At 42.8% G+C, this 26,921-nt stretch overlaps 2 protein-coding genes across 2 annotated transcripts in view; one reads left to right on the top strand and one right to left on the bottom strand.

The window, feature by feature from the left end:
* Positions 1-26,921, top strand: part of EPHB1 (EPH receptor B1) — a 318,420-nt gene that overhangs the window by 268,910 nt on the left and 22,589 nt on the right. The window lies entirely within an intron of this gene.
* LOC136173509 (uncharacterized) lies at positions 1,186-25,678 on the bottom strand. The gene is made up of 3 exons (XM_065943195.1): positions 25,547-25,678; positions 25,191-25,431; positions 1,186-1,744 (listed from the first exon to the last, which is right to left on the bottom strand). The coding sequence occupies exons 1-3, from the start codon at positions 25,676-25,678 to the stop codon at positions 1,254-1,256; spliced, it is 864 nt and encodes a 287-aa protein (XP_065799267.1). The 3' UTR covers positions 1,186-1,253.

Here is a 26,921-nt window from a genome sequence, read left to right as displayed (position 1 = left end):
GTGTCTTGTGTGTCTCTTGGAGATTCTTACTCCAGGTTGCTACTTTGAAAGTTTGTAAACCTTCACACTCCACTAGAGATGTATGGTGCCCATCTTCCAACATCCTCGCCAGCATTGGAAGTAATCAATCTTTTAAAATTTGCTAATCCAAAGATGAAAAATGATAACTTGTTTTGTTTTAATTGAATTTTCAACTGACTGCTAGAGATCTTTTTGCATAGTTATTGGGATTCATGTTTCTTCTTTCACTAGTTATCTATACACATGTCTTTACCTATTTCTCTATTGGGTTACTTTCTGGTTTCTTAGAAATGTATAGGAATTCTTTTTATAGTAGAGATATTGACCCTTTTTCTGCCGTATATGATACAAGTAGTTCCTTCATGTTTTCCTGTACAAAAAAGTACAATTCTTTTTTATAAAGATTATTTTATTCTATTATTTTTTTCTTTTTGCCTGTTCTGCGTCTTCGTTGTAGCACTCAGGCTTAGTTGCCCTGCAGTACGTGGGATCTTAGTTACCAGACCAAGGATCAAACCATGTCCCCTGCATCAGAAGGCAAATTCTTAACCACTGAATCACCAAGGAAGTCCCAGTACAATTCTTTTTTGTATTTAAAAGAATACACTTTTTAAAATATTATTTATGATACCCTTTTCACTTGCAAAAGTGGTTCATATTCATTTGGTCAAAAATATCTATCTTTTTCTCTACTTGTTGGATTTTTTTGGCTTATTCTAAAAGTTCTGTCCATCCCAAGGTTATAAAATGCCTTTTAAAATTTCCTATACTGTTTTATTATCTTGATAGGTTTGATTTATCATGTAACTATTTATTTAATCCATTCCTCTTTCTATTTGTCACTCCACCCTATTTTGTTGATATATTTCCAGATAAGTTGTAGACATTAGTACACATCACCCATAAACACTTTAGCATATGTCTTTTAATTAGAATGTATATATTTCTTTATACTTCTTTCCTTGATTAAGGCAAAATTTGCATATAAAGAAGTACACAGATCTTAAGTGTACATTTACAGAGTTTTAACAAATGCATACAACTATGTGACCCAAAATTCTATCAAAATAGAGAACTTTGTCATCATACCAGAAAATTCCCTCATGTCCTTCCCCTGTCCCAAATACAGAGGTGCCTGCTGTTCTGACTTTTTTCAACTATAGGTTTCTTTTTTTTTTTTTTTTTTTTTCTGTTAAACAATGATTTTTATTGCTTTAGTACAATAGACAAATTTATGCAACCAGGGCAGAAGCTGTGGATGACTCGTATTTCCAGTTGGGGGGCAGGACTCGTTTGGTCTTGTAGTATCTAGCCAACCGGTGAATACGGCTCTCAATCAGAATCAGACGGAATTTAGCATCTTTATCCTTTCTGTTCCGCTCAAGATGCTTTCGAACTGCAACGGCTTTCTTAATTAAATGATAGAGATCCTCGGGCAGGTCAGGAGCAAGTCCTTTGGACTTAAGAATTCTCAAGATTTTGTTGCCTGTCACAAAACGTACTTGTGCAACACCATGAGAGTCTCTCAGGATCACACCGATCTGAGAGGGAGTCAGGCCTTTCTTGGCCAGTTTGTAGATCTGCTCCTTCACGTCATCAGAAGTGAGCTTCAGCCAGGTGGGGACGCTGCGGCGGTAGGGCAGAGCCGATTGGGACAAGCCCTTCCTGGAGAAAAAAGCAATATCGGGGTGAGGAAGCAAGCCCCGCCACAGCAACCCCAAACCTTACCCCCTCGACCCGCTGCCTACACTTCTTCCTTTCCCTCCACCCCTAGGCTCAGCCTTGCAACCCGCTCATAAACCCTCAACTATAGGTTTCTTTTGTCTCTTCTAAAACTCCTCATAAATGGAATCAGGATGCTCTTCATGCCTGACTGCTTTCTTTTAGCATTCTGAGTAGGAGATCCTTTCCTGTTGCTGAGTGAAGCAGTAGTTTTTTCTTAATTACTGTAACAGTCTATGTTTATTTATCCATTCTCTTGTTGGCAGACACCAGGGCTATTCTCAAATATGATCTTGAATATGTTAGGACATATATTTTTATTGTGTTTTTATGCAGGTAAATATAGAAAATTATATCAACACCATATTTGAAGATATTTTCTATATTTTATTGGATCATATGTCATTCTTATCATATGTTAAGTTCCTTACATAAACTATGTTTTGATTCTAAAATCTCCTCTGTTGGTCAATTTATTTACTCTTATGCCCAACCATATTATTCTAATTATAGTAGCTTTATCAAGTTTTACTTTGATATTATTATTCTGATTATATTAATTTTAGCAAGAGTTTTACTATTTGGATAAATTGAAGTATCTTCATTCTTCTTTCAAAAATCTTGGCTCTTTTCAAATGTCTTTTCTTTCAACTTAAGATCACTTTTGTCTAGTGATCTACCTAAAACTACCTAGTAATACATATATACTCACTTATGAATTTTGAATGGAACACTATTCTACATTTGGAAAGACTGACATCTTGATGACCTTGAGTCATATAATGTGAGCCAAACATAGAATCTGTATATGCCTTACATTGAAAGTTTCTTGGATGTAAAGCTTCCTATGTTATTGTCCTGTACACATTATTTAGATCATCTGTTGTGACTTTGTATATGTTTCTTCTAAATGATGAAGCTTATAAACTCCTAAAACTAACAGCTTTCAGGATCCATTTTACCATATTATTCTTCCATGTTTTTCATTTTATTCAAAATATAGAAAATTATCATGTTTGATGACTAAACTATGTTTCTAAAAATGCAGTTTATTCACATGAACAATGTTTATTGATCATCTACTATGTGCCAATCCTGGGCTACAATCTGGAGGCACAATTAGGATTGAAAAGAGACAGCATTACTGTTCTCACATTACTCACAACTGAATGAGGAAAGGAAGCTTAGTCAGATGCATACACAAATAAGTGCATAATTGACAGTTGAGATGAGAGTCACTGTGTTCTGTGACAGCATAAAGAAAATAATACATAAGAAAAACAGCCTTATTAGATCTAGGGGAATTAAGGAGAGCTTTCAGAGGAGATGGATTCCAGCAGAGATTTGAAGAATAAGTCAACCAAATGCATGAGGTAGGTCAGAGAACTGAGAAACATAAGTAGTACATACAAAGGGCTTGTGTCAACAGGGAAGGTGGAATTTTAGAAGAGCTGAGAGAGGACATTTGTACTTGGCATTTGGACAAAGAAGGGAAACTGACCAATGAGGTCAGCAGTAGTTACACGAGATGGGGCCTCCTGGATATTTGTGATGGAATTCACTGCCTTAGAGCAATGAGCGGTTGGTCTTTCTGTGTATGGGGGTAGGGGTGGGGGGAGAGAGGCGTGTACACAGATGCACACACATGACCCAAAGGTGATTAATTTCCATTTTAGAAACATAGCCTGGTGTTTCCTCTTGCTTTTTCTTTCCAATATCTTCCCTCCCTTCTTTATAAACAAACAAAAAACCTCTCTTGGCTTCCTTCCTTCTTTCTTTCTCCAAAAGGCCATTTGGCAGGTCCAGTTTAGGTAGATGTCCTGACCTAGAGAAGTAAACCCTAGCAGGAATTGAGACTCATAGGTGAGGGAGCTGGAAACCCAGTATGATTGGGATATTAGCTATATATAAGGTATATTGAAAATTATATTGGAGATAATGGAAGCTTTTGGAAAAGGAGGTACAAATATGGAAATTCAGCTAGAATGAATTATGTGAACTGAAGCAGAAATAGGGAAAATGTATCCCCTCAGACTTCTGAGGCTTTGTCTTCAAAGTTGCTGTTGAATAAATAGCCTCTCCATGTTTAAAAAAATTGAACTGGAATTGGAGGTATCAGTGTGAAACTTGTGGTTTTCAATATAAAAAGAGATAAATAAATATGAGCTGAGAGTGCCTCAAAGCAATGGCACCCATGTAGCAAAAAGTACACCTGGCACTCAGATCTTGGATTCTATATTCTCTTATATACTAACAGCAACTAGGACTCACTAGCTAAATGGCCCCTTCCAGAGCCTAGACAGAGGAAGTATGTACATTGTTTTGTGCCAGAAATTAAGAAAGTACTCAAAGAATAATGGTAATATGTCAAAACAACACAATACTCAGCTTGAAGGACTTCCCAGTGTCCAAATATAGGATAATTTAGAACTTAATATATACTGATGGTAGCAGATTATAATCTACTGAATAAGATAGGAACTGTGTAGTTAACACTGATATGAATATAAATGAATAAAAAGAATTTCTTGAAAGAGTGGAAAGAATGATGTTAGTAGAAAAATCACTCTTTGGTGACCATCAGATTAATAGTTAAGAAACATCAATGGATGCTTATACTTGGGGTGAAACTGGAGAGAGAAATGGGGATCTTACATAACCTCAAAGTATTTCCCCCAAAATATGTATTACAAAAGAGTAGAAAGTAACTTTACAGAGAAATCTGGTAACACCATCTGAATCAAATGTTTAGAGTTCACACCACCAATAACAGACACTGTGCCACTTAAGAAGATGCAGTGAAAGAACATAGCATTTCAGATACTCTGTTCAAAATGTATAACTTGGGTCTTATCATGAGGAAACATCAGAAAAATTAAAATTGAGATATGCTTTATTAAATGCTTAACCTATGATCTTGCAATTTCAAAGTCATGAGAGTTAAGTAGGCCAACAACTGTTCCAGATTGAAGGGCATTAAAGAGGCATGATAACTGGGTAATATATATGATCCCTCTAGGGCATTTCTGTGACAATTTTTAAGAATTTGAATGGAATATCTTGATGAAGAGTGTATAGGCATTTTTGGTAGTAATCTTGAAACTTTTCTAGATATTGAAACTTGTTTAAAATAAAATATATTTAAAAAACATTTACCATGACTCAAATGTGGAGGACAGATGGCAAAAGTGGAAGCAATGTGTATTAGGAGGCTAAGGGCAGTGGGGGTGAATGAAACCTAGAGGAATCAGGAGAGAAACATGGAAAAGACTTGATAGTAGGTGATACTTGGGTGTGAGGGTGACAGAGGTCCAAGGATGACACCTGGCATCTTGGACTGTGCCTCTGGGTGGATGGTGGTGCCATTCTCTGATTGAATGGGGATGCTGGAAAGAAACTGGTTAGAGAATAGCAGGTTTTGAGTGAATTGTGGGTTTAGTTTAAATAAGTATTTCTCAAATTTTGGTGGGTATCAAGTTTACCTGGAGTTAATAAGGAGCACAGAGGCACAGATTCCTGGACGATTCTGATACAAAATTTTGAGACTCTTGTTTAGAAAATTTTGACTTTTATGTGCTTGTAGGCTAAGTAGAGCTACTGAATAGGCTGCTGGTTATGGGTTTGGAGCATGAGGGAGAAGTCCAAATGAGATGTGCATTGAGGAGTCATCAGCATAAAGAATCAAAACAGGGGGTGTAAATGTATTTGACTCAGGAGAGGACAGAGAGGGCAAAGGGATTCATTCTGAGCATGAAGAAGCTCAACAGTGAACAACACAAACACACAAAAATGAAGTAGGAGCATGAATGCTCAACTGTCCCTTTCCTCTAGAGAGGCAATTACTAAGAATTTACTGTAAATCCTTCCCCCTCACTTTGCAGAGTAGGGATCTGAGGCCCAGAGTGATCAAATGAGCTACTCAGTCACAGAGCCTGTTCATGTAGCTTTGGTCCTTCAGTCTAGTCTCTAGACTGTGAGCCCAGTGCTTGGGACACCTTGGCTCTCTCCCTGGCCCCACAGTGTGCCAGACTCCCTACTCATATTAGGTCATTCCTGATGTCCCAGAAAGCCTATTTCTCCTTCTTTCTTTCCCCTTTCCTTCCCAAAGATCCAGAAAAGAAGTGTCATGTTTGCCAACTGGCTCTGCTGGCCTTTGGGCGATGTGGAGGTCAGGCCATGTTGCATCACTGTCACTACCCCATCTTTAGGCAGAGGTGGGCAGGCTATTAACTTTCATTTGTCTACATATTTTTTCAGCTCTACTTCTTCACAATTTTCATAGTTACCCTAGGATGGATATATATTTCTCTGGTTGATTTTAAGATTTTCCCATTATTTTCTGTTTGACTATGATGTGCCTGGTAATGTTTCCCACCTCCCCTCAATTTATCTTTTTGAGATTCTCTAAGCTTCTTAAATTGTAAATTTATGTCTTTCACTATTATTTGGAAATTTTTCAACCACAATTCTTCATATATTATTTCCTGTCCCCTTTTCCCTTCTTCTAGGACTGTAATTACCAATGTGTAGGTTGTACCCCAGGTTCCTAAGGCTCTGTTCATTATTTTCCACTTTGTTTTCTTCTCCGTTCCTCATATTTAAATTCATTGATTCTTTCATTTACCATCTCCATTCTTCTGAAAATGTCCCTCAAGAGATTTTTTTCTGATATTGTATTTTTTTTAGCTCTATACTTTCTTATGAATCTTTCTTTTATACTTTCTAATTGTTCACCGAGATGTCTTGTCTTTTTTATTCATCATAACTATATTTTTCTTTACCCCATTGAGCACAGCCATAGTAACCACTATCATAAATCTAGGTCTTCCTGGGGTTGGCATCTTTTTTCCCCATGAAGATGGATCACATTTCTCTGGCTCTTTGTATGTCTAGTAGTTTTGGATTACATGTGTTATGAATGTTATTATGTGATATAGAGACTTTGAATTCTGTAACATTGACCCAAAGAGTATTAATGTTTTTGATATAGCAGGAAATTAACATGTTATACTCAACCTGCAGACTCTATTATGTCTGCAGTGGGCAACAGCTCAGTTTCTGTGGCTTTCAGTCTATCTTATGCCTGCATGGTTTAGGAGTCAGCCATAGAATTGAGGAAAGTTTACACCCAGAATTTGGAATTCCATTTCCCTGGCTCTCTTGTGTTGAGGGATTCTTCCCCAGCTCTCCAGCATCCCTGATTATCCAGGACTCCTTCCTTGGTTTCATCAGCCAGAAAGATGGTAGGTTTTTTCCATTTGTGGTTTAGCTACTGGGTGGACAGCTGCCCCAGGGCAAAACTGCAAAAAGTAAGACTTACCTTGTGCTGCTCAGTTTCTGGAACCTTCAGGTAGTTTTTCCTTTCTTTTTTTTTCTTCTTTCCTTTTCTCTTCTCTTGTATTTTGTTTTAATTTGCAGAGTATCTGTTTGTCAGAGGCATACTCCTCCACACTAGAAATGGAACCTTCGGCTTATTAATAACCCTTAATCAGCAGATCCATGAAATAGCCCTTAAGCCAGCTCTGCTCCATATTAAGTTCCCTGTTTATGCAATTCTTTCAAGATCTTTAAACATTGTCAGCTTCTAACACATCTTGTTTTACTTTATAAGTGAAGACCTCAGTCATAGCTATTAAAGTTTTCTAGTTTTTCCTACCAGGCCCTCAGCCTTCATCTCTTATTCTGTCTTAATTCTCTACCATGCTTCCCCCCAGGTCTTCCTTCTCTGTTTTAAATTGCTATTTCTAGCCCCAGGAGCATTTCCTTCCCATCAGGCTCCTGGTATAATGAACAGATAGAATTGTTCCTTTGTGCTCTTATGATTGAAATAAGCCCACTAAAACAGGGAGGAGTTCTGAATTGCTCCTAACATTCCAGAGAGACAGATCAATGAGCTTAGCTGGACTCCAACACCTGCAACAATTTGCACCATCTTCCTTTTGGCAGGTATATGTCTGAATGCTGTTATGGGTATTCAAAATAACATTTCCATGTGTCTCAGTTTGCTTAAGCAGCTATAACAAAATATCATAGACTAGGTTGCTTACACATTAAACATTTATTTCTCACAGTTTTGGAGAAACTAGAGACTGGGAAGTCCAAGATCAAGATGCTGGCAAATTTAGTCTTGACAAGAGCCCTCTTACTGGCTTGCAGTTGGCAGCCTTCTTGCTCTATGCTCACATGGCAGAGATAGTCAGAGGCAGAGAAAGAGACAGAGAAAGCAAGCAGCTCTGGTTTCTCTTCCTCTTCCTGCTGCCTCTTCTTATAAGGACACTAATCCCATCTTGGGGTCTCCAACCTTATGACCTCCTCTAGACCCAATTACCTCCCAAAGGCCCCACCTGCAAATACCATCACATTGAAGGTTATGTGATAAATATAAACATGAATTCATATGAATCTGGGGAGGACATGTACATTTAGTCCATGACACCATGATTGAGTTACAGACCCACTCTGTGTTTGACTTCACAGTTCACATACTAGTAGCACAAAAAGGCACTCATATCAAGGAAAGTGCCACATCTTTGGTTAACTCTTTGCATTTGGGGCTCACAAACACAATTCACAAACCTGACCTTCACGCTTTCTCAGCCCACACTGGTAGAGCCCTCACAGGGCTCCACGGACCCTGTCTGTGTGGCAGCTTTCTGCTGGGTAAGTCAAAAGTTCTGCTCCAGCATGCCTGGCTTTCTTTTCTGATCAGTAGGAAGAGGCCCCATCTCATCCCTTTGTCAGAATCTTAGTATTCAGAGTATTCGGAGTATGTGAGCTCCTTAGTATTCAGCCAGGTTCCTTCTGCTAAAGCAGTGTCAACTTGCGCATCCTTCAGAGCCCCAGGCTATCTCTCTAGGAAGTCTCTGGCCCCGCCCAGGCCTTCCCTCAATGCTGTTCCCTGCAGGCCTCCCTGTTTCATGTGAAGTGAACTCTGTCTTCAAGGTGCCTCTGATCTTCCAGAGCACCTTCCCCTTTGCTCTGCCTGCCTCTCAGCCCTCTTGTCTCAGCCTCGGCTCCCAGTGTTTCTGGTGTTTCTGCTTTTCTGAGACTCCCTTCTGTCCAAGCCTGCCTGTGCCTCCCTCCTTCTGGCTTTTTCTGTTCAAATGTCAGCTGATGTTCCTTGCCTGCTCTGTCCCCATCTGTGAACCTCAAACAGAGCTGCTTCTTGGGCATCTGCCCTTCCTGGCAGGAAGTAGAATCCATCTTCTCAGGTGATCAGCCAGCCGATCTCCGGGCTGCCCAGCTCTCCCTCACATGCCGCACTCCCTACTGCCACCCCTGCTTTCCATGAAGTCGGACTCTGGGATGGCTCAGCTGGGCCCCTTCCTCTAGAATCTGCTCCGTCTGTGTCAGACACAGTGCCCCCCACCCCGGGGGCACTGGACATGGAGGGTCCACCCTCCCTATGGGACAAGGGTCAGTCTGTCCCCCGAAGCCATCTCTGGAGCACCTCGCCCCAGGGCTCTTCCTGAATCTGCTCCACGTGTGCTTTGCAGAGGCCCTTGTTCCCCTGTGATGAATTTCAGTCACCCATCACCATGGAGGCAGGACCCTTGTCTTGTCCTCTCCCATTATTCCCGTGACTTATCACCTTAGCCACAGCCTGCATCCTCACTGTGTTTCTGGGAGACAGCATCCATTCTAGCCATGATCAATTCCTGCTGAAGTCTCTAGGGCCTCTCCTTTCACAAAAAAAATTGGCCTTTATTCCATGATATGCTGCCCATGTCTTCAGGAATGTGGGCTGGGAAGGTGACCAAAAGATCTTTCTAGAACTCTCTCCCACTCTGGGGTTGCAGAATGGTTCTTTGAACATGGTAGGAATGTGCAGGGTTTGGATTCAAGCTATGCTTTGGCTTCACTGGTGGCTGAGACAGTGAAGAATCTGCCAGCAATACAGGAGACTCAGGTTCAATCCCTGGGTTGGGAAGATCCCCTGGAGAAGGGAATGGCAACCAAGTCCACTATTTTTGCCTGGAGAATTCCATGGACAGAGGAGCCTGGCAAGCTACAGTCCATGGGTCATAAAGAGTCGGACATGACTGAGCAACTAGCAGTATGCCCTATAAATTTAGCCTTTGGTCTCCTCATCCCTAAGACAGGATTTGTAAGAATCATGAGATTCATACAACTCCCTGTGATAAACTGGAAACAACCCCTAATGCAAGTCCTGCGCTGGTTACAGCGTCTGCAATAATTGTGGGAACTGCCACCAGTGCTTCCAGGCTCTCAGAATCCAAACCCCACAGAAAGACACCCCGGTACACGTTGCCAGGGCTGGCTAGTAAAAAAGATTGTGACTTTCCCTCTTCCGAGTCATTCCAAAACAGAAAACAGTAGAGCAGAGAGCTTCTAGAAACCCAGGAAAAGCTGATATTCAAAAGGAAAACTGAGGCCCCTCGTGACAGGATCGGCATGGAAGAATTTTGAAAGATTTCACTTTCCAAGGCAGGGGGTACAGCCTCATGGCCAAAAGAATCAAAACATAAAGCAGAAGCAATATTGTAACAAATTAATTAAAACTTTAAAAATGGTCCACATAAAAGAAAAATCTTAAAAAATAAAACCCATGGTTCTCACACTTCCCTGTGCCCCAGAATGCCCTAGAAGGCTAGGAAAGCATAGATTTCTGGGTCTTGCACTCAGAATTTCTGATCAGTGGGCCTGAGATAGGGCCCAGGAATATGCATTTCATACAAGAACCAGATAATGCTGATACCACTAGTGCTGGGCCTCACTTTTAGAATGTCTGCATTGAAACTGTTTGAGGAAGCATAAATTTCCCCACAAACCTACGTTGCAAGACATGTCAGTTGTTTTTCAAAAATCAGAGTAAATCTGATACTGAGCCCCTGTCCAATTAAACTAGGAAGGAAAATGTGTTTTCAGCCATCCTAGACCTCTTCCTCTCTCCCCAAGCCTCGGGGAGTATGCAGGTCCTGGGGACACCCTTGGGCACTGTGTCTTTGCAGGAACTGGAGCCCCCCTGCCTTAGTCCAGCATCACCTGTGTCTGAGAAGGCAGAGAGGGCACCGCACCTGTGAGTGTCCCCACCACAGAGCCCCACACCAGCATATGCCTCCAGGTCTCAGCACCCCATCTGACCCTGCTACTTTGCTCCACCTATTAACCCATTTCCCAGATCTGAACGCCTCACCCCAGCCCCATTCATCAGCTCTCTTTTGGATGGGGGTGGGGGTGAGAAGCGTAACTGATTGAATCAGTCCTGAAGATCCTGAGGTTGGTTTTGAGGAGTTGGAGACCGACTGATGATTACCCTCAGCTTTGAGATTCTTCTATGCCATAGCACCAAACTTACACGACTTAACACCTCCATCATTTTCTTTGACATGGTTACTGTCCAGTCACTGAAGTTCAGCGTGCAGAGGTTTTATACATTGCACTTATTTAGCCTCCATCTTCTTTAAGCCAATAAGTGCTTAAGGAAGGGAAGTTGTCCAGGGTGCCTGAGGGGCATGTCTGAGATGGAGAGTCTTTTTTCTCTAGGAACCTGCTTGGGAGACTTTCAAAGAGGGAATTGACAGAGAAAATCAATGGAGGGGTCAGAGCCTCAGCCTTAGAGGCCCTCCCCCTTCCCCATGCCAGGTCCTGAGCCCACTCTGCACAGGGGAAGCGGGTACCACAAACCAGTCTGAGACCGCCTTTGCTTGGACATACTCTGAAGGAGTGGAAGACCTGTATCACTGTACTTGAACAAGCAGGGGACTGAGGGCAAAGCTGGGAGCACAGCCGTCTTGCGTCCAGGCTGCCCAGACTTTCTGTTCACCAGGAGCCAGTGGTACAATCTTCAGCCCTCATGGGTGACAAATTGTTAGGGGAATTCTAGGTGAAAATAGGAAGCCTCTGTGAATATTTTATTAAATTAATTTTTGTTGGAGTATAGTTGCTTTACAATGTTGTGTCAATTTCCATTGTACAGTAAAGTGAATCAGCCATACATATGCATATATCCCATCATTTTGGGGTTTACTTGCTGTGTCAATCACCACAGAACACTGAGCAAAGTTGCCTGTGTTATAAGTAGGTTCTCAGTAGCTTACATTTTATATATAGTATCAATGTGCATGCTAAGTCACTTCAGTCATGTCTGACTCTTTATGACCCTATGGACCATACCCTATCAGACTTCTCTGTCCATGGGATTCTCCAAGCAAGAATACTGGAGTGGGTTTCCATACCTTCCTCCAGGGGATCTTCCTGACCCAGGACTTGAACCCACATCTCCTATGTCCTCTGCGTTAGCAGGCAGGTTCTTTATCACCCAGCACCACCTGGGATCCCCATAGTATCAATAGTGTTGTTGTTGTTCAGTCACCAAGCTGTGCCTGACCCCTAGTGACTCAATGGACAGTAGCATGCCAGGCTTCCCTGTCACTCACCATCTCCTGGAGCCTGCCCAAGTTCACGTCCAAACATCTCATCTTACATCACCCTCTTCTCCTTCTGCCTTCAATCTTTCCTAGGATCAGGGTCTTTTCCTTTGAGTTGGCTTTTCATATCAGGTGGTCAAAGTATTGGAGCTTCAGCTTCAGCATCAGTCCTTCCAATGAGTATTCAGGGTTGATTTCCTTTAGGACTGACTGGCTCGCTCTCCTTGATGTCCAAGGGACTCTCAAGAGTCTTCTCCAGTATCACAGTTTGAAAGCATCAATTCTTTGGTGCCCTGCCTTCTTTAGGGTCCAGCTGTCACATCCGTGCATGACTACTTGAAAGACCATAGCTTTGACTATGTGGACTTTTGTTGGCAAAGTGATGTCTTTGCTTTTTAATATACTGTCTAGGTTTGTCATAGCTTTCCTTCCAAGAAGCAATCATCTCCTAATTTCTTAGCAGCAGTCATCATTCACAGTGGTTTTAGAGCCCAAGAAGAGGAAATCTGTCACTGCTTCCACCTTTTCCCCTTCTATTTGCCATGAAGTGATGTGAATCCCAACACCATGATCTTAGTTTTTTAATATTGAGTTTTAATCATCTTTCACCCTCATCTAGAGGTTCTTTAGTTCCTCTTCACTTTCTGTCATTAGAGTGGTATCATCTGCGTATCTGAGGTTGTTGATATTTCTCCTGGCAATCTTGACTCCAGCTTGTAACTCATCCAGCCCAGCATTTCGCATGATGTAAGCTGTGTATAAGCTAAATAAACCGGGTGACAATACATAGCCTTGTCATACTCCTTTCTCACTTTTGAGCCAGTCCATTGTTCCATATAAAGTTCTAATTGTTGCTTCTTGACCTGTATACAGGTTTTTCAGGAAACAGGTAAGATGATCTGATATTCCCATCTCTTTAAGAGTTTCTACAGTTTGTTATGATCCACATAGTCAAAGGTTTAGAGCAGTCAATGAAACAGAAGTAGCTGGTTTTTTTTTTTTTTTTTTCTGGAATTCCCTTGCTTCCTCTTTTCTCAATAGTGTGTGTGAATGTATATGTGAATTTTTTTAAAGCCTGTGGTGAGTGACTTCCATCAGCATCACACACATCGTGTGGACAGGCACCTACACAGGTATAGTGCAGTATACACACATAGATACCCTAGCACAATCAAAGACACAGAGGAACACACAGACCCCCAGGGCTACTTTGAGACAGCTCATGCAGACAGGGACCCTCCCAGCTGCTGCCGGGCAAGGGCTAGGCTGTTCCTTTCCTTACCACTGAGAAGTCAGTGATACTGCTAAAGCCTTCTATTTTGTTTGGGGGTCATTTCGTTTGTTTTGTTGCTGTTGTTTTGTTTGTCATATAGTGCACTTAATACTTAAAAGATGCTGGAAAGCAGAAAATTACCGCAGAGACAATCACTCCTCCCAGGCTCCAGGAGAGAGCCCCCTCCGTCCGCACTCTGCAGGCTCTCCTTCAGAAGTTGCCGCTAAGAAGGTTGTCCCTCTGCCTAATGTTTTGGGTTCAGGCTAGGAGCTCAGTCCTTCCAAATGAGAAAGGTGTGCTGGCTGTCTGCCCAGTGACTTCAGGTCCAGTTTCCCTTCTCCTCACCCTTCTCGGCGGTTTTTGCATTTAAATCATACTTCTCCTCCTGGTCTGATCCCGGGCTTCCCTCAGGAGGCCATTTTCAAATTATGATTCCTTGCTCGTCTTTCAATCATTGAACTAGGGTAACAGGTTCTCTCTTGGGTGGATGACAAAGTGCAGAAGAACAGAAACAAGGAAAGAAAAGAGGGGAACCGCTTTAATTGCAGCCAGAATAAAACCGAATCCCGGTCCCCTGGACTTTCCCCAGTTGCATTAATTAAGCTGAGGGTTGAATCATTCAAATGCCGCCTCCCTAGCCCCTGCTCTGCCACTGACATCACTCTTCTTCCAGCGGCAACCCTGCTTCTGCTCCACTGCTCTCTCTCCCAAGATCATTTTGTCACCAGATGCTCAGTTAGGGATATTAGACCCTGACTGAAATGCCCTTTTGAAAAAGACTCAGCATAATTATTATTAGTAAGGCCAGTGTATTATTAGCATGAGTGGAATCAGGATGGGATTTCAGAGCCTGAGCCAGCTCGTACCCTGGGGAGTGGAGCGAGGCCCAGGTCAGGTTTCTCAGCCAGCACTTCTCTCTGCTCTGAGCCTGATGTGTGGGTTCAGCCAGGAAAAGCCTCCTCCCTATGTGCCTGTCATCATGCCTGTCCTCATGCAGGAGGGGCCGGCCACCTGTAGGAAAGTGCAGGCCCCTGCAATGCCTCCACCAGTCATTCTCAGCAAACACATATTAAGCACCTATTGTGTACAAAATACAGCAATGAAACAAACAGATGCTTCCTGAGCTCCTTGAATTTCCTTCCTAGCAAAAAAGATGGGCATTAAACAACAAATGCAATTAACCATGTAATTACAGTAGTTACATGCTATAATTACAATTGTTAGGTGCCATGATGAAACAGATATCAAGCATGTGTTACATACTCTGAGGAAGGAACGTCTGGCTTGAAACTCAGAGGTGGAAAGGTGTTCATTAGGGAAAGAGTGAAGCCAGGGCCCCATGAGGACCATCTCAGCAAGGTCAGGGTGTGGAGGGGAGGAGAGTGCTGGGAAAGCTGGTGCATAGCACAGCTGGGGGAGAATCAGCTGTACAGGAAGAAAAACTTTCAAAAGGGATGGTGTGGGAATGATGAGGAAAGGTGAGTCAGCTTCATGGGATAGGACCATGAGCCACACAAGTGGGCTCCCAGTAGCTTTGCTCCAGCCTTTGCTCTCTAGGGGTGGGACTGGGGGTAGGAAGAGAGGAGGAGCCGTAAATGAGACCCTGACCCAGACCCTCAGGGAATAGGCTGGAGGCCCCTATGCAGAAATGAAGGCTTGAAACCTGAGGGCGCCTGGATTGAAGCACACCCAGCACAGGGTGGAGAGCCAGATTTCACCTTCTCAGTTGAAGTCCCAAAGAGTGAGTCAAGAAGTCAATGAAGCTGTCAATCAAGGATCATTGATTCCTTGCAAGAGCCAAGGACCTCTGCTAGGGAAGGAGAATAAACGTTATTTATATTTAATATGTTGATTGGCAGTAGTATCTGTAAATCATTCACCAAGATATAAGCTTACTTTCCTGATTGGATGCTTAGTAAATACAAGTTGGAGCCATGGCTTAGAGAAAAGAGAGATGGCTTTCAGCTGATATGAGAGAAGGGGTGGAGTAAGTTTCTGGATGAGTTAGAGGCAAATTCAGCAGTAAAACTGGGCACATAAAAGGTACTCAGTAACTGTTTACAGGATGGATGGATGAAAGGATGGATAGATGGAAGGATGGATGAATGGATGGGTAAATGAATAAGGTTACAAGGGCTCAGAAGCTGAGGGTTTTCCAGAAAGGGGAACAGATCAGAATGGGAGAGGTCAGAAAGTAATGTGTGTATCAGTGTGCTCCCAACTTGTAAACAGGCTGGTTTTGGGGAGAGGGTGTGCAGACCAGTAAAATCATGGCATGTTAGCCCTGGAAGGACCCTGTTATTAGTTGCATTGTATTTCCCCAAAAGAAGTCACATTGAAGTTTTAACCTCAGTACCAGTGAGTGTGATCTTATTTGGAAATAGGGTTTTTGCAGATATAACCAAGTAAAGATGGGATGGATTAAGGTGGGCCCTAAATCTAATGACCTGTGTCCTTTTAAGAAGGAGGTTCTGGAGTCTTTGCAATCTCCCCCTAGTTCTGCAGGCCTCCTCTGTGTCATTAGAGAAGTTGGTACTGGGGACAGCGAGGTGCTTGCTCCCAGTTTAGTAGGGCATTTAGCACCTGAGAGGGCTCGATTCATGAGCCCTGCGCAGGGCAGAGTCTCCTCACAGAGAGGCCTCTGGGACTAGCGAATCTCTAGAAGGCAAGGTGTTTATCCAAGAAAGGAAAACCAGGCCCTTCCATCTAGCCCTCTGAGAGCACATGGAAACAAGAGTGATTTTCATCAAGGCTGAGCATATTACATCTCCTCTGGGAAAACTGAATTTAAAAATCTGAAGGAAGTCAAGGAGCTCTCTTCTAGAGTCGTTTATAGATCCAGAGGTAAAAGAAAGAGTGAGTCAGAGTATAAGTAAGAGGAAGAGAGAGCAAATTGAGAAGGGGAAAGAGCAGGCAGAGAGCTGATCACAGGTCAGTTGGCTGCCTTATCCTGCATATACTCTAGCTCCGGGGGAATATGTGGGGAGGATTTCAGAGGGAAGATTTTATTTTAATCCTCCCACAAAAGCATTCAAGGAAACCCTTTTCCTGTGAGAAAGCAAGAGAGTACAAAACGGAAAAAGAAGACTCTGGTGAAAAGATCCGTGGAGACTTCTACTAATACTGCTCACTTAGAGAACACATGCCATATGGGTGTTTGATAAAAAAAAGGGAAAAAGGCATAAAGAAAAGTTCAAAGCCCATGGATTCAGCTTGTAAGTTACAAGCTGCTTGCCTCTCCTCCTGGCCAGCCCTTTCTTTCTTGGAGGTGGATTTTTTTTTTTTTCTTGGTCAGCAGTGACTGGCTTTTCAAAGTAACCTGTCAGATCTTCGTTCCTTTCTTCTCTTGTTGGCCAAGGAACTGAGCAGTGGGGAGAAATGAGAGAAGGTGACCCAAGTGACAAGAACAAGGCTGACCTTCTATTCATTAACCTTCTGAGAGTTTTCTATTAACATGCAAAGCCTCAGCCCAATTCTGCCTGGGCCTGACCCAGCAGCTTCACATCTTGCTACTCCATGCCAGATGGGACAAGATACTTGCCTTGTCTGCACACATCTTTTTACTTCTTGACCATTAGAGGTGTATGTTTTGAGAACACGCCCCAGGGCTCTGGCCCATGCCTTAGCCAGGAGTGGCCATGGGGCCTTGACTTTAGGCACCATCATTTTTTTTTTTTTTTAACTTCTTTGGAAGCGATTTTGCACACTTGAAGGATCTCTCCCAGTGGCTCAGTGGTAAAAAATAAAATCCTCCTGCCAGTGCAGGAGATGCAGGTTTGATCCCTGGGTTGGGAAGATCCCTTGGAAAAGGAAATGGCAACCCACGCCAGTATTCTTGACTGGGAAATTTTATGGACAGAGAAGCCTGGCAGGCCACAGTTCATGGGATTGCAAAGAGTCAGACATGACTGAGCAACTGAGCATGCACAAGGATGGTAGAGGATGGCAGAAAATCCAGGGAGGCTCCATTCTCTATTGCCCAGCAATGGGAGTTCATATGCTTTTAAACCATCATCACTGATAAAATAGTATGAAATGGCTTTGTAGTTAGATATTCTACCTGGAGAAATTAGAAGGGCAGAGATTTGGCCAGGAAACACTGGGACAGGAGTGGATGGAATGGGGTGAAAGGTGGGAGCAAAAGCCTGGGCAAGGGGAAGGGCTGGTTCCTTAGTATCACTTTAAGGGAGCATATGTTCCTCCTAAATTACTTGCTATTACACGTGCTATGGTTCTATTATTCTAAAATAGTGATTAGTTTTCCACAATAGTTCTCAGTATCAGAAAATTATTTTAGTAAATTAGAATACATCATCATTTGAAATCCATTATTCAGGGTTTTTTTGTTGTTTATTTGTATTGGCTTTTGATATGCATCATTCTACCAGTAATCATTATCTTAAATGACACACACACTAAAATTATTTTTCCTTGCTTTATTTTTCAATGTTTTCATTACATTTCAAAACGTGTAGCATAACTCGGTCCAATAGCTCTAATGACAAACAATTCAAAGCATAGAGCTTCACAGTAGATAATTCTGAAGGGTGATCCCCTCAGCATTTATAAGAACAAGGCTGAATTTTTAGCCAGAAAACATGGTGAGTCCTGGCCAAATTATTAACTTATGGTAAAAGTCACTTTACCTCTCTGAGGCTGTTATTTGTCATATGGGAATAGGATATTTTACTCCTTCTATATCACATAACTATTGATTGTAGAAATCAAAGGAAAAATATTGTGTTGAAAGTGTTTTAATAAATTTCTAAAGTCCTGTAAAATGTAACAAAATACAGATTACTATAAAAGTCGATGAAATAGAATCAATTATTTTGAATCTTAGTGAAATATTTTTACCTGATTTGGGGAGAAAATCTGTTCCAATAAAGTTACACTCAGTTAATAATGCAAATGGTGGGATCCTTGCATTAAAATCTGACTGATGTAATATAAAGAGTACAAACTTGAATGGCAGTGAGATTGAAGTACAAATCCAGGATCTGCTACTAATATATTATGTAAACCAGGTGAGATTTTTGCTTCATGAACCTGTTTTCTAATCTATAAAACAAGGGTAAGAACCTACTTCTAATAAGGTATGACTGTGAAAATCAAACGGTTTTAAATATACCAAGTGTCCAGCAGAGTACCCAGTGGATCCTTGATAAATGTTCATTTGCTCTCACCTCCTCTGAGATTCCTCATAAAAACAGAAATGGAGATATAGCTGTTCTCTTATAGCATATGTTTCTTCAATGCAAACTCACTCAATATGTGGTTGGTTAATGGGGGAACAATGTCAGTATAATGGCTCTCGTATGAGCCTTTCCTGGGATACTCATGTCATAAAGCAATGAGGGGCAAGATTTCTTAATATTAAAAACCTTAGCATCATAAGAAGACCTTAAGAAAAAAGTTGAAATTAACAGAAAAGTCTTTCTGTAGTGCAAGTAGTGGCTGGTTTAGTAGTTTTTAGAACCACTATATTTTCTACTCCGCTACCTGATAAAGCTGAGACAAAAAGGTGAGGAGACTATGGAAGAATGCCCTTTATGTTAAATTATAATATTTTGGATAAATAAGTCTATACTGTGTGTCAGATTTTTAATTTTAATGAAACTGATCTCTGTGGGATGGGAATGCCTCCCAGGACCTACATATTCAAAGAAGAAGCACAAAATCCAGGTTTTGATTGCAAAGGATCAACTGACTGGTGCAAATGCAGATTTTACTTTACCTATTTGCTATTTTTACTAGGACTGTTGTGTTTTTGTTATATTTTGAGTGGTCTTCTCCAAATGCAATTTTTTCCCCATAGTCTCTTTTGTTTTATTGTGCAATTTTGCAGAGTGTAAGGTTTTTTCAAAAAATATATAGGGCATTATAGAAAAAAAAAAAGCCTGTATTAAGATATTAGAGTTCATTCAGTCACCTACAGGAAGCATATCCTTCATTTAGGCTTAAGAAATAGTTGAACCATCACTGGGCCCAACCATTTGCAACAAATAATATTTTTGCAATTCTTAATAAGATCAAAATAGAAGCAATTATGTTAGAATATACATGTGAATCAAAGGAAAGAAAAAAATGTGAATCACTAGAATGCCTTTCAACTCACGTGGTCAATAATGTCAGCTCCGTATCCTAGAATTTATAGGAACTGGGTTGGGTTGGGGCCCTGCCAGGGAGATGGGGAAACCTAGCTAGGTTTAGACTACCACCCAGCTTCAACCACACACCTACTCTACTCTGTTTTAGATTGAACTCTTACCAAGGTTTCCTTGCAGACAAGGGATTGGCCACTACTAGTACAGTACCTGAAGACAATAGATCATCCAATTTGATGACAGTGGGTCATTTTATGTGTTCCATATTTTTATTCCACCAATCATATCAATATTTTTTCAGGCCTAAAAGAAACTCTTCAGATCATGCCCACCATCAGTCTTTAAGGAAGATTCAGGGAAGTTTTATTACATTTTGGGAGCATCAAAGCCAGGTTATTATCCATGTTGTATTTTCTTTACTGCCTACATTTGAAGTCATGATAAAAATGCTTGGAGGCACTCATCACTGGCTTTTCTGTAGGAACAATTTCAAAAGGTAATGCCATTATTTGGTCAGAGAATTTCTTTAGATACCTGATCATTTGAAAATGATATTTCAGAGAAATTTTTATTTGGATAATTTGATGAAGACACCTACACTATGGATAAGATTTTTAATTTTCTCCAAATCAGTCTCTATGAAGAGGGACTGCCTTCCAGGACCTGCAGTCCAGAATCAGAGCTTAGCCCTCATATCTCTTCAGTCTCCTTCAATCTGGAATATTTCCATTGTCTTTCTTTGTCTGTGTTGACATTGACTTTTTTTAAAGAGTACAGTCACTTTTTTCTCATTAATAGAACGTTATTCCTTTGAGTTTTTTCTGGTATTCATCACAATTAGATTCAGTTTCTACATTCTTGGCCACAGCCTATGTAAGTGATGTGTGTTCTTCCTAAAGTATCATATCTCAAGACACATCATGCCTATGTGCCCCCTCGCTGGACTTACTAATTTGGTTACCCATTCAAGGTTTTCTCCAATTTCTCCAGTGTATATTTACATGCAATATATGTTACATATTTTTCCTCTTGTAACTGATGCGCAGTCTGTGGGAAGACAGTGAGGCTATGAAAATACCCTGTTCTTCATCAAAATACCCACTCTCTCTTCCTCAGCTTTAGCGTTCACTGATGATTTTTGTCTTAACCTGTCTGTACTACCACAGCTGCAAAATTACCTTTTCCAACTCTAGGCACCAGACCGCACTTGTCATTGACAAAGGGAATATTTTCAATGCTGGTTCCATAAACCGATAAATGCTCTTTTGTCATGCTTGGAATCTCAACCTAATAACATTCTGAAGATCACACTCTATGATTTTTGCCTGAGAACTTTTGGAATGGTCTTTGGCCAGAAACATTAACATTCTCATCTGTCCCCAGGTTACCAATTCCTGTTTTAGGCTATGACCTTTCAAAGGTGCCCACACTTCTGATCTACTTGGTTTACTTGAGGGGAGGGTAGAAGAGGGGAGAAGCAGACAAACTCCAATCTGTCCCACAAATATGCTGGCTCATTAATTCCTGCTTCTCTGCCTCATGCCTACTTTGTTCCAGAGCTAGGATGCCCTCCCTCCCCCCACTCCACCCTGCCCTGTTCTGATCTTACCCATCCTTGGTCCCAGGTAGTAAAACACAACACTGGAAGGCCCAGAAATGTGAAAGTCTGAGAGGCCTCCAGAGATACTGAAATGTTTCCTACAGGATGTAGAACCACTGGGAAGCTGTCCACCAAGCCCAGATGAGCAGGCTCTGCTTACCATGTGCAGAGGCCACAGGTCTTGGGAAGTTGCCAGAGTTTCTCTTGTCTTGTGGTTGAAGACTGTCTCCTGAACTTTTTGGGCTCCTATAAAACAGTGGGTTCCCAGGCCTCAGGAGACTATGGATCTGGGAATTGTTTTGGAGGTGCGCACAGTTTACCAGCTCCAAATAAAATGGGTTCTAAACTCTGAAGAGAAAGAGCCTTGGACTTCAGCAGGGAATGTTCCCATGACTCTCACAATTACAGAAAATTTGGAATGGAATTGACCTTGCAATTCCAGACAGAGTTTCAAGGCTCTGGCGAGATTAGGGAGGCCACTAAGTGCCACAGTGAAAAGGTCAAGTTCAGGGTGCAGACACTGATGGGTTTCTCCTTCCTACTGTGAAGAATCCAGGTGGTCCCAAACCACCCAGCCCTGGGCTCCTATGGGCTCAAGCAGGATAGGCAGGGAGGCAAACCGGGGGTTTAGACCCAGCAAGTTGGGAGAAAGCTGAGCCTGGGAATGTGTGAGGCTCTCCAGGAGTCGATTTTCTAAGAAATGAGAAAACTATCAATCCTAAAGTAGATCAGAAAATAGAGAGATTAATCAAGGGAAAGAACAGACAAGATACAAGCAGCACTGACTAAAGTCTAAATCAGGCTGGGGTCCCAGCACACCCCAAGCAGGTTCTGTATGCAAGCCCAGTTGGGGCAGCGTAATCCAAGGCCAGGAAGGAGCATGAGAGGCTGGGAACAGCCGTGGGCAGCTCAGCCTACAGACTCGCTCTCACCGTGCTCTCGACACTGCTTGTACAACCTATACCTGCCTTCACATCAGTGCCCTCCTCCAGGCTGATCAGTGGCTCTTCAAAGCCTCTGCCACAGGCCTCGTTGTCTCAGCCAGCCCTGCATCTGTCTCTCCCCGCAGTTGGCCTGGCTTCCTCGTTTACTTCAGCTTCCGCATGCTGCTCAGTAACTGCGGAGTGACTTAAGAAATGAATTAATGAGTGACATGCTTGCTAGAGATCTGAAATACCAAGTAGGAGTCTGGTCAGTGTTGAGCGGAGTAGAAATCCATAAACCCAGGGAGTGAGATGGCTGTCCCAGTGCAGCTGGGCTCTTCACAGCAGGAGGGAGACACCCTTCAGTTCCTGCTGTTCCAACCCAGACTTGACCCTTCCCCTGTGGCTCTGAGTGGTTGTTATCACAGGCCCCACTCACAGACTTATGCCTGTCCTCACCCCAACTCACTGCCCACCCGCCCCCACACCCGGGGAGGACCGATCAGAGCAGGCAGGAAGAAGGGCCTCATGGGTCCAACTTGAAACATCAGCTCATCTGAACAAAGGGACCCAAAGAAGTCTCTTTGTTTTTAAAATATTTTGGTTTATTTTTAAAAGCAATGCTTAAAAAATAAATAAATACTTAAAATTGTGTTTAAACGGTGAAGGAGAATCTCCCTTCCCAATCTCTAGAAGTCACTGTCATGAATAGTGTGGTGTGTTTCCTTCCCAGCTTGTATGTGTGTCTGTGTTTCTATTTTTTATGGTCTCAAAAATAGTCTCAATATACAAACCAATCCATTCATTGCCTTGCTTTGTCACTTGACAATGTATCATAGATATGAGTTTTCCCCTGCTTAGTGCATTACTTCCTGCTTTTGGAAACCTGTTGCTGCTACCTCTGTAGGTTTCTCAGATTTTTTATCAGGCATCCTTCATATGAATGAACTGTAGAAACTAACAAGCTTTCCTTTTTTAACAAACTCTCTTTGATGGCTATCTAGGCAGCTTCTGATGTTGTGTTATTTCAAACAGCGCTTTACTAAATATTCTTATATAGATGACTCTGCACACTTACATAGCTAGTTCTGTATGATTAACTTCAAGAAAAATAATTGCTGAGCCAAAGAATTTGCACATTTTTAATTTTTAAAGTAATGTCAAACTTAAAGAAAAGTTCCAAGAATAATACAAATAGTATCCATATAACCTCTGCCCAGATTTTTTACTTGTTCTTATCATTTCACCCCATTTCTTTATTATTTGTCTGCTCCCCACCAAAAAAGTTTTTTTCTAAACTCTTGGAAGGCCTGCTGCAGATATCATGGCTTTTATCCCCATGAAGTATCCCACATACTTCAGTATATATTTCTGTATTTCCTAAGAATAGGAAAATATTCAGTTAATAACTGTAAAAGTACAGTTGTCAACTTTAGTAATTTAACATGGATAAAGTACTTTTATTAAATCTGTCTGTATTCTAATACTGTTAACTGACCCCCAGTGTTCTTTTTAGCAGTTTTTCCTTCTAGTACAAGATCTAGTCCAGGATCAGATATTGCATTTCATTGTCATGTTGATAAAGTCTCTTTTAATCGAGAACACTTTTACAGCCTTTCTTTGTTTTTTGTGATATTGTCATTATTAAAGAATGCTGCCCCTACTTTGAATAGAAGCTTCCTCTTTTGGGGTTTGTCTGATCTCTCCTCATGCTTAGAACTGGGCTATGCTTTATGCGTTACATAAATGATGGTGTGTCCTTCTCAGGGTACCACATTTGAGCACATGATGTTCAGCTGCCCCTCATGGTGATGTTAAGAACTGCATATTTCAAATTCGGGTAGGAAAAAAGTTCACTTCTTAAAACTTTTTTGCCAGTGTATACTCCTGCCACAGTTTGTGAGATTCCCCCCACCACCCCATGCCCCTCCTTATGTGGGGACCACCACCAATCTTCTTAGTTTAGGTCTAGTCAGTACACTCTGCTTGTTAATGCTTTATTTGAAAAAGAAAGCAACACGTGTTTTTTTCTCATTTTACTTTGAGGTATGCTTTAGTATTCTTATATCTTAACAAAGGCTCTCCAAACATCAAAAATGCGATAGAGTCACATGGTCTTTTGTAGGCCTAAACTCACTGGGACTTGGACAGTCTAGAGGTGATGATGAAACTAGTGGCTCTGTGCTCTGTAAAAGTGAAACAGAAATCAGTTCTTTTTTTCCCCATTTTGGATAGAAAAGATCCTGTCCTCCATATTCAGGGACATTTATCTCCATTTATCTTTCCTGCTTCTTTCTCATTATCTGCTATGAGGAAAAGGCTGCATGGGATTAGGAATTGAAGCCGCTTTCAAGTGCCGCCTCCACCTTCTATCAGGTGTGGACCCATGGCCGCCATCCTCGCCTCCCCTGGTTCATGTAACTGGTTAAGAAGGGGCTCTGGAGGAGCTGGCCTCCCGGAATGGTCTTTGGGGCTGGCCCTGCCCTCCCTCACTGCTGCCGGAGAGGACAGGCGGCCTGGAGAACAGGGCTCCTGCCAGGAGGCAGGCAGAGCAGCCTCGCTGGCACATCTCACACGCTGCCAGCATCAGTCAGCAGCGCCTCGTGCGCCCCTCTGAGATAATTAAGCATTATTATCCCTATTGGCAGGTGGAGACGGTAAGACAGAGTGGTTAAGTGACTTGGTTATAACTGCTGGGATTGTTTGAGGGGGAAGCCGTGCCAAGAAGGGAGGGCAGTTCAGAAGGCCAGGGGAACTTCAGCTATTTAATGTGACTGATTATTTTAAAATAGCTGCCGGAGGGTGGGAACAGGAAGAGAGGCTAGAAGCGTGGCCAGTGGACATTGGTGAGGCAGCATATTACCCTGTGCATAAGGAAAAGACCTAGTGGAGAGGGAGGTGGGAGGGGGGACCGGGATGGGGAATACATGCAACTCCATGGCTGATTCATGTCAATGTATGACACAACCCACTTCAATATTGTAAAGTAATTAGCCTCCAACTAATAAAAATAAATGAAAAAAAAAAAAAAGAAAGGAAAACACCTAGTATACCTGTGAAAACGAGTTGCTACCGTCTGTCGATGCTTACAGAAGAGGAAGGAAAACATGGAAGGCCTTAGTCAGCTCAGTGAGGTCGAGGAATACACCCCACGGGCTTCCCAGAGCAGGACAGAGGTCCCCAGGATGGCCGCGTAGATGGAGCAGCCACGCGACCTGCGGCCGCTCCTCTCGCGGCTCACGGTCGGAGGCCTCGCCGCGTTGCCACGGGCGGTGCAGCCGCGCCCCAGAGCAGCGGGAAGCTCGCAGACAGAGGCCGGACGAGAGGGGGCGAGTGTGGTTACCTGAAGGTCACAGCGGAGACCCCTGGGGCAAAGGCGGGGCACCAGCACAGCCTGTTGGCAGAGACAGGAGCCACAGAGACCCGGTCCGGGGTCACCGGCAGCGCAAGCAGGTTGCCTCGAAAAGGAGAGGAGAGCTGTGGTCTCTAAGGGTGGGGCTGAGGCTGACCGGCAGCAGTGAAGCCGTGACGATGGCGGCTCCAGGAAGAAGCTCAGTTCCTGCCCTGCGCACCGGATCGGCCCAGGAAGGGAAGGGTAGAGAGCAGGGTGACTGGCTGGCCTCCCCGTCAGCCCTGCTCATCCCTGGATGGAGGGCGAAGAGGCTCACTTCCCACCCGACCTCCTTGGGGCGGGGGTATTTTTGCTTCACAGCTGGGCAGACACATCCTTGCTCAGCAGGTCCTTGAGGGGTACGGGTCCCTCCCTGGGTGACCAGCAGTCCGCCTCTGGGTAGGCACGGTGTGAAGAATCTGAAGCAGATTAGACCGCTTAACCCAAGTGCTCTCAAGGCGCAGACTTTTCAGGAGCACTGATAGCGAGGCCCAGGCTTGGGGGTTGCACCAGCAGAGACCAAGCCCCGCCATCCCTGCTGATCATCACTGCTGGACTCCCCGCGAAGCGCCCTCCTCAGGGCAGAAGTGGTATTGCCCTCTGTCCCTCTGCCGCCCCTGCCCTTGCCCGGAGGGTACAGACAGCCTGCATGTCCAATGAATGAAGGCAGCCAGCGAATTTTTAGCCCTTGTCTCTCTACCCTTTCTTTTAAATTATAAACTCGAGAAATCTGTGATACATATATATATATGTATATGTATATATATATGTATCAACTAAATGCCCACATCTCAGCCATCAGGGGCTACTTTGGGGGTGGCTAGTAAAAGACAGCTGTTTACCCTGACAGTACAGTACAGGGAAACAACGCCTGTGTGGTTGAAAACAGGGTGTGTATGTGTGTGTGTGTGTGTTTTCCAGCTGGGAAACGTCACCAAATGGCCTTTCTGTTCTTCACACATGAAACACACACTATCATCCGCATATTTTTAGTTAATTTATGTCCAAATAGGCCTTTCTCTCGCTGCTGGAAAATGATGTTTGGGCTGCAATTACCTTTCGCAGCATCTCACAGAAGGGTTTCAACGCTCACAAAGCTCAGGGGAGAGGCAGCCAGGACCCCACCGACTGTAAATCTCTCCATTTGTAGCTATTCAAATCACATATTTTATTACTAGTACGAAATACATTGTGTCATTCATTTCAGAGGAGCAGCTAATGCTTCAAGAAAAGCTTTGAAAAACATTCTATTTAGAAACAATTTTGTCTGCAGCCAACGCAGTGTGTCTTTTTGGGTTGTCTTTTCTCCCAGCCCTTTTCTCTGTTCTGTGTGCCATTTGCATGACAAATAAGAGCATCCTCTCCAAAAGCTCACCTGTTCCCGCAGCCGGTTTCCCACCTAAAGTTCTAATTCTCTGTATGTTGCATCATAATCCTTAGCATGGTAATAAATTACAGTGTCACCATCAAGATTGTGGCTTCTGGAAAGAAAT

This window comes from Muntiacus reevesi, chromosome 8 (genome assembly GCF_963930625.1).
Source record: "Muntiacus reevesi chromosome 8, mMunRee1.1, whole genome shotgun sequence".
Lineage (NCBI taxonomy): Eukaryota > Metazoa > Chordata > Mammalia > Artiodactyla > Cervidae > Muntiacus > Muntiacus reevesi.
The sequence above is the reverse complement of the archived record's forward strand: the minus strand, read 5'-3'. Positions and strand labels throughout refer to the sequence as shown.

What these genes read in the sequence shown, in the direction of transcription:
- LOC136173509 (XM_065943195.1), bottom strand. Translation starts at nt 25,678, where the DNA reads ATGAGCAGGGCTGACGGGGAGGCCAGCCAGTCACCCTGCTCTCTACCC. An exon ending in TCACGGCTTCACTGCTGCCG is followed by an intron (nt 25,432 to 25,546) that starts GTCAGCCTCAGC and finishes CTCTGCCAACAG; the next exon opens with GCTGTGCTGGTGCCCCGCCT. An exon ending in TGTCCTGCTCTGGGAAGCCC is followed by an intron (nt 1,745 to 25,190) that starts GTGGGGTGTATT and finishes CGAGGGGGTAAG; the next exon opens with GTTTGGGGTTGCTGTGGCGG.